General features: G+C 38.2%; 1 protein-coding gene across 1 annotated transcript; it reads left to right on the forward strand.

Moving 5' to 3' along the window:
• The first annotated feature begins 6,199 nt into the window (after nucleotides 1–6,199).
• On the forward strand, nucleotides 6,200–7,446 carry LOC140857452 (UDP-glycosyltransferase 86A1-like). Its single transcript, XM_073256306.1, has 2 exons — nucleotides 6,200–6,743; nucleotides 6,828–7,446. Exons 1-2 carry the CDS (start codon nucleotides 6,569–6,571, stop codon nucleotides 7,271–7,273), a joined length of 621 nt encoding a protein of 206 aa, XP_073112407.1. The 5' UTR covers nucleotides 6,200–6,568; the 3' UTR covers nucleotides 7,274–7,446.
• The last annotated feature ends 469 nt before the right edge of the window (nucleotides 7,447–7,915 follow it).

The raw sequence follows: 7,915 nt of genomic DNA on the forward strand, positions 1-7,915 counted from the left end.
ATATAAAAAAAATACTATGGAGAGTTCCGAAGTTGACACATGGTGCGTTGGGAGATTATTCCATAATCATATATGTCAACATAGGATTTCACCTCCAATACCCGTTTATCATCTATGCTAATATTATATAGGTTCATGGTATCTTTGGCTAGATTAATCTAGTGGGTATCACGAGAAGATAATTTGGAAAAGATAGATTATTTAGCGATGAAGCCATGAAGGTATCTTCAGATGGATTATTTAATCATGTTCTGCACCATATATGTTCCAACTAGTCATGCCAAGACGAGGGCTGTAAATGTCACGAGGCAATTCTATGCACATAAGAATTGACTAATTAGCTCATTGCTTGGACTTGATAAAATAAAAGGTTTTCTAAATAAATAAGTAATGATTAAACATTAACAGAGCATTCTTAATATTTAAGGTATTGCTAGGTAATTGCTTCTTCCAGACGGCTTCTCTCTTTTTACATAAAGAGCAGATATGTGGCCATATTAAAACCAATTCTTATTTTTTGGGCACATGACAACCATTAGATCGTTTTTGCCATCTACAACCTTGTTTTTCTTCTGAGAGAATGGAAATCTTGAAGCCATAATAGACCAAGTTCTCATTTCGAGCACCAAAAATAATTAAGAAAAAGATGCATTGTTCGGACTGCGTTCACTAATGACGTCGTCCGCATATGGATTTTCTATTTTGGTGAATTGGATGTGTCTTTTTTTGTTTTTCCCCTTGTCGCACGTTCAGTAAGGTTCCCTTCGAGGTGAGGTGAGCTCAATTATCGTAAGCCATGCCTCTCTATTTTTGGAGAAAATGCAAAGGGGAGCGGAGAAGAATGGATGCTAACTTTTGAGTTATTTAGTACAAATACCGTATTGTTACAGCACCATGTGGAGCACCCCAAAAAATTAGAAAAATTGTCAAATATATCATATAATATGTATTTGGCTCATAAATAATAAAATAGTAAATAAAAATTTCATCAAAGAATAATAAATAAAACTATCACTACAGTGAAAATGGTAAAAGACGACGCTATAAAAGATATTTTACGATGCTAATAAGCGTCGTCAATAAAGTTTATTACGCTTCAAAAAGCATCGCGAAAGCGTCGCCTATGTAAGAGTGGAGACGAAAAGCACCGACGCTTTTTAAAAGCATTGTAATTTTCTACGACGCTTTAAAACGTCGTAAAATTAAATTTTAACGGTGCTTTTTAGCATCGTTAATGACAACGCGTCCTCCACTCTACCAAACGCTTTTCGAAGTGTCGGCTGTTAAGTCATTAGCGACACTTATAAGCATTGTTAAACAGTGTTTTAACGACACTTATAAGCGTCGTTAAATTTTTTAACAGAAAAAAAAAATACAGTTTTATATACAAAAAAAAAATACATACATTCCTGTACAAAATTATATCAATTATTCAAACATAAACTGTACAATTACCACCATTCACACCAAAAGTAAACTTCAATAGCAAATTTAACCAAACCAAAAGACATTATTTTATATAAATAAAAATAAATACTAATCATCCATTACAATCAAGAATAATATAAATAAATATAAAAATATAATAAAAATAAAATAATATCAATCTGCAGGCGGATGGTCGTCGCTGTCTCTACGTGACGTGCCGCTGTCTCGACGAGTGCCTGATGTGCCAGGAGCCTACAAGAAACATATCAAAAGCATGATTTGTATATCTATAAATAAAAATATATAGATCATTAAATTAATATAAAAATATATATTTAATAATATGTGTTTACCTGAGATGGGCATACATCTCTAATAAAGATGTAAGCCGATCAATCTGTCCCTCATGGCCTGCATCTCGGCACGGCTCTGTCGCATCTCCTCCAACTCCAAAAGCATCTGTGATCAACCCCTTATATTATCATCTCTTGCAGAATTGTCTTGTAGGCTAGTGGATCCAAAATGAGTCAGGGTTGGTTACATGATGATGGAACATAGATTCCCCATGAAAAATCCAGTTGGTATAACCTCTTAAAAAACATTCCATACCAAATATTCTTCAACAATTTGTGGATCTAAAGAAGAACTATTTACACATTTCCGACATGGACATAAAATCTTTCATTCAAACTACTTTTCTCCATACCAAATTTAATGAAGTCATGAACTCCATCTAAATATTCTTTACTATTCCTTGGTTTATTTATCCAACTTTTGTCCATTGCAGGATAAAAATGACCAAACTTGCAACTTATCTAAAAATAAAAAAATTATACAATCTATATTAATGCAATGAATAAAAAATATTAGTCATTTCATAAAATCCAAAAAAATAATAGCTATCATCAACTAATAGGTAAAGAAGGTCCTATCCCATTCAGAAAATGCATTAATTCTATAGGTCAATTACAGTAATCAAATGATATGCAACAAGAGCCGCAAAAAATTTCGACAGATTTTTCTTAGTTCTCCCGTATAAGAAGAACAAAAGAAAAATACCGTCCGAAATTTTTTCGAACCCTCAGTATATCATTTAATTATTATAATGACCTATAAAATTACTCACATTTTTCAAACTGTCCATACTGGACAATCAATTAACCAATGTACATAATTCTTTTATCCGTACAAAATAAATAAATATACGGATACAATAAAATATGTACATTAATAAAAGACGGGTCTATGTTCTATGCAATGTAATAGAATATGTACATTATTTCTCGATATTTTTTAAAATATCACTACAATAATGTCTCGAATTATATAATGAAGATGAGCTACAAACTAATACATGAAAATTTATCATGAATGTGGGGCACAGCAATATTTCTAATATTTTTAAAATGACATTAAAATAATATCAAGGATCATATGATAAAGGTGAGCTAATAAAAAAATAGTTAGTGTTCCTCATTGTTTTTCTTTTCTCATTTTTTTTGATTTTATTAAGCACTGTCGATACGATAGCTTATTGCCTTAATCAACAATGAACATTGGAATACGGTAGGAACACCGTATTCTTTGGAAAAATAATTATTTATTTTTAAAAAAATAATTAGTTATGTGATGCACCATTACAGATTAATACTCATTTCCTTGCTCTATAGTCTAAGTCAGAAGAAGCATGGGCTAGTTGTTGACTTTTTCAACCATAGAGCTGTGCTTTGGAGAAAATTCTTTCTCACTTCCCAGCCTATGCAGAAACACACCTAGTCTTGCATTGTTAAAATGGGTATTAGATCAGGAACACTATTATAGAAATATCTTGCACCTCTGGAAGGATACTTTTTCTATTCTCTTCTAGCTTTCTAGAACCAACGGACATCGCTCCCAACCAGGAGCTTTGCAATCTGCAACTGAGTGTTGGAAATGATTTCGCTATGCCTCAAATCCATGTATCCTTTCTTTGACTCTGCTTGAGCCCTTATCCTTGCTACTTCCTCATGACACCCATTCTTCTTTGCTCCACCCTCATGTCACCTTAGCTAATAGCCAATGTATGTTCATTAAATCTCAATTTTCTCCCAGCTTCTTCCCTCTCCCTCCTCCTCTTCTTCTTTACCCATTTGTTCTGATTCAAAGGAATCATATGGTTCTGTTTTGTAATGCACTTCCTTGTGGATTAAGCATGGGTATGCCGTACCAAAACATGATAATTTAGTATTTAAAAGTACAAAAGCATGTACATTAATGAATGCGTAAGTCGGAAAATTAATCATATAATTGCATGATAATACCAATTCAATTCAGTTCATGATAATACCAATTCAAAAAAAAGACAGAGCTGAAAGAAGTATTTATAGGAAATAAAACATATTTGTGGAATACTTGTGAAAAAAAAAATACAAGGTTGATAGCCTTGTAAAAAATACAACGTGCAAGGAAACATATATTTTGCCCTTAAATTTAGTTCTCTATTGTTTCTGCTTTGAATTTAATTAGCATTATTTCAATATTAAGGAAAAATAAATATTTATAGCACCTCATCTCATAATCAATTAAGACATCATCTCCAATGACATTCCTACCTATATAATGGTACACAATTCCTCATACAAGATGGTATAAAAAGTATAGCTATTTGTCATACAGCTCAATCTACCCTAACAAAATTAGCTAGAAGTAATATAAGAAGGCCATCTCATTTATGCTCTAAGTGCATGATATCTTCTTAGGCCCGTCTCCTGCTATGTCCCCTAAAATATTTCTGTTGCTTGGGAATATATTTTTGGTATTGAAAAAATGCCAACATATATATTTTGGTATTGTCACAAGGTTATTTGATGCTGAAACTATGTTGCAAATCTTAAGATGAAGGTCAGGATTGCAAAAAGGCATTACAGTTAAATGGGATAGTACGGGGCTCGATCTGTCATGTTGCAAATAACTATGAAGGATAAACTTTTAGCATGCATGCTTCCTGGTCGAACTAATCAGACAATCAAAACAAAAAAATTGTAAGCCGGTAAATCAAAAGGAGATATCAACAAGAACTAGCTGCTTATTTAGTCTTATGAAGATTATAAAAACATCAAATGCAGCACTCAGAAAATGATGTAAACTGTGAAGAGATCCAATCTAGTGCTCAACGTGCTTATATCTCGAAGAAAAATTTGTCACTTGCAGTTATCTCGAAGAAAATTGGTCACTCAAAATTTGTCACCTGCGAAGACGGCCGCGGAGGGGGGAGGGGAGGAGGGCCGGTGGGGTGGCTTCGAGGAAGGCGGACGGCGTACGGCGTGGACGGCGGGTGCGGCGTGGATGGCGGGGGCGTGGACGGCGCGGGTGCAGCGTGGACGGACACGACAGCAGAGGGAGCGGCGGACGGGGTGCGGCGTGGATGGCAGGTGCGGCGCCGGCTGCGAAGATTCGATGGAGATGGGATCGGTGGAGATGGAGGAATGGGTGGGAGGGGGCGCGGCAGATAGATTAGGGCACGGAGGATTGGGATATTAATCGAACCTAACGACGCTTTTTAGCGTCGTTAAATAATGCGCAAAAAAGCGTCGCCATTTTCTTTATTTAACGACGTTTTTGCTAAAAACGTCGGCAATGAAAATGATGAAATTTTACGACGCTTTTAAGCATCGTTGACCCACGACGCTTTTTAAAAGCGTCGGCATGTCAGCACAACCTGCCGACGCTTTAAAAGCGTCAGCAAAAAATAGTTGCTAATCTTTCTTTTTACTGTAGTGTATATATGGAGAGAGAGGTCTATGGTTGTGATCGGCTCAAGTTGGATCGAGGTATGCTTGAGTCATATTCAACTCAATTTTATGTATGAGCCTTGATATTGAGCTTGACCCTATCATCCATGGAAAATATTTAGAGCCAGCTAGTTGTTCGGATCCAATTGGGATAATGTGTGACGGGAACCCCATTCAAAATATTTGAGTCTGGATCAGGTTCTGTTTAGATTTAGGCTACATTTATTTAATAACAAGATTCTATGAAGCAAATTTTGCTCTTACTTCTTAATCAAATTGAACCATATTCATTGTATCTTAGGGATGCTATAAACATATACCTGCATGAGTGGGTGAATTCATTCTTAGAGCAATATATATATTTCACATGCCCAGTTCTAGGCATCCTTTTTATTTCTTTATTGAATTTTTTACATTACAAATTTTTGATATTATTGATATACTTTGAGTTTTATTTTGTACAATCATTAATAATTCAGCTAAATTCCAAAATAAGTTTTCAACATCCCAAGCGTTTATTATCTCATTGTTTCAGTGGTCTGTAGAAACTAAAAAGCTTTGAAAAGCATGCCAAAGCATAACAACATGGTTGAAAAAGAATCGTCGCATTCATGGAAGCATGCGATTTAAGAGAACTGTCTGCTATTGTCAATCTTTTCGTCTTAGTGCGTGAGATCCAGCTATGATCAGGTTTGCGAGGACATGTTCATTAAACCCGCTTCCAAGATTTACTGCAAAACTGGGAGGATTCTCTTTCTTTGCCCTCGATGACATCTTTTTGCTTTACAGATGAAGCAAAAGATCATCTTGTTGCATGCATTGCCTGCTGCTTGTCCTTTCTAGTCTATTAATTACTCGTTGGAATTGGTACGTGTATATCTTCAAATACGTTCACTCGCTCATGAATACACCAGTACTGCTCAATTTTAGGTTAACCAGAACAGTGACCATTGTTCATTTTTATCAGAGAGCGGAATCATTGGCCCATTGTCTTCCACAGTTTATCCTTCTATAGATTGAAAATTACATAGATGACATCGATGAAGCGATTGAACTACAAACAACAAACATATCATTTTTCATTTCTAGGCATGCTTTACTTTATTAGCCTCTTTTGTGACTGCTTCATTAGATCCTCAATAAATTGATCAAAATTCTTCCGGGATGAACCATTCGGAGAGAGTGCAGTCTCCAGGGCTTTCTTCACTCCTTGATCTCTTTCCTAGCCTGGTTCCCTACATCCCCTCCCATCAAGCTTTCGATTTTCTCGGACACTTCATTCCTGCTCACAGCACTAAGCCCTCCAATTTCAATACCGATCTTCCAATCTTGGACCACCAATTTCCGGTTTGTGAACTGATCGCTTACCAATGGAAAGCATAGTAATGGAACGGCACACCAGATGCTCTCAAGTACTGAATTCCACCCGCAATGCGTTAAGAAGCCTCCAATACCTCATCTATGTCTCATTCTGGACCGAACCTGCTACCGCCTTAACTCTCTTCTACCACATGGACCTTCTCGCAACTAATGGCCATTGTCCAGGTACCCAAATCTCGTCTCAAGGTATAGTCATTTCATCCATCATCAAGTTCTTAGATTTTTTACCCATATATTTTTCTGTCGCAGAGAATCGCAAAGACACCATAACATACATACCTGGAGTGCAAGCTATCGAGCCGACCGACCTCATGTCGTATCTTCAATTTGATGTACCTCAAGTGCTGCGCCAAATACTTTCCAAGGCAGTGGAAGAAACCAAGGAGGCAGACTTCCTGCTATGCAACACGGTGGAAGAGCTCGAGCTGGAGGCCATCTCGGCGTTGCAGAGGGAGAAAAAGTTCTACGCTGTGGGACCGATCTTTCCAGCGGACTTCACCCGGAGCACGGTTGCCGCGAATCTATGGACCGAATCTAATTGTTCCCAGTGGCTCGATTCTAAGCCAGAAGGCTCCGTCCTGTACATCTCTTTTGGGAGCTATGCCAGAGTTAGCAAGAGAGACCTGGAGGAGATAGCATATGGGATTTTAGACAGCAAGGCGAACTTCATATGGGCCATTCGGCGGACATCGTGAGCTCCGATGAGCCTGAGCCGTTGCCAAAGAATTCTTAGAGGAGTGTAATGAGACGGGATCGTCGTCCCATGGTGCTGCCAAAGAGAAGTGTTGTCACACCCATCAATTAACCGAGCTTCTTAATTGGCCATGGTGGAGGGCCAGACGAAGAACGTGTCAGCGATGAGGCAGGTGACCGGGGGCTCGTGAGCAGAGCTTCGCATGAGCGCCTCGACATGGGTGGAGAACAAGTAAAGGTAGGCATACCATAATTGCTCCTCATTCAGAGAGCGGTTGAAGGAGATGGGGAGGCCATCACTGATGAGCTCGTATTGGATGTCAAGTCCCGAGGCGCGGGCATCGAAGAAGATGTCATGGTTGACCGGGGAGTGTTGGGCCAGGGAGATCTGGTAATGGAGGCTTCGGTGTTGACGAAGGTGATGGTGAAGCCCTTGGCGGCGAGCTTGATCGCGAGTTGGACAGCAGGGAAGATGTGGCCCTGGTAGGGCAGGGGATTAGGACGGCATGGGGCTTCTGGTCAGGATCTGCCATTGTTTCTCTGATCGTTGTTTGCTGGAGAGCTGGAGAGAGCTGGTGAGAGACGTGGCTGTGTTCAAACGTAAGAGAACTGGTGGGTGTGCGTGTTTTTCCCCCTTTTTTTTT

Source organism: Elaeis guineensis, chromosome 4 (genome assembly GCF_000442705.2).
Source record: "Elaeis guineensis isolate ETL-2024a chromosome 4, EG11, whole genome shotgun sequence".
Lineage (NCBI taxonomy): Eukaryota > Viridiplantae > Streptophyta > Magnoliopsida > Arecales > Arecaceae > Elaeis > Elaeis guineensis.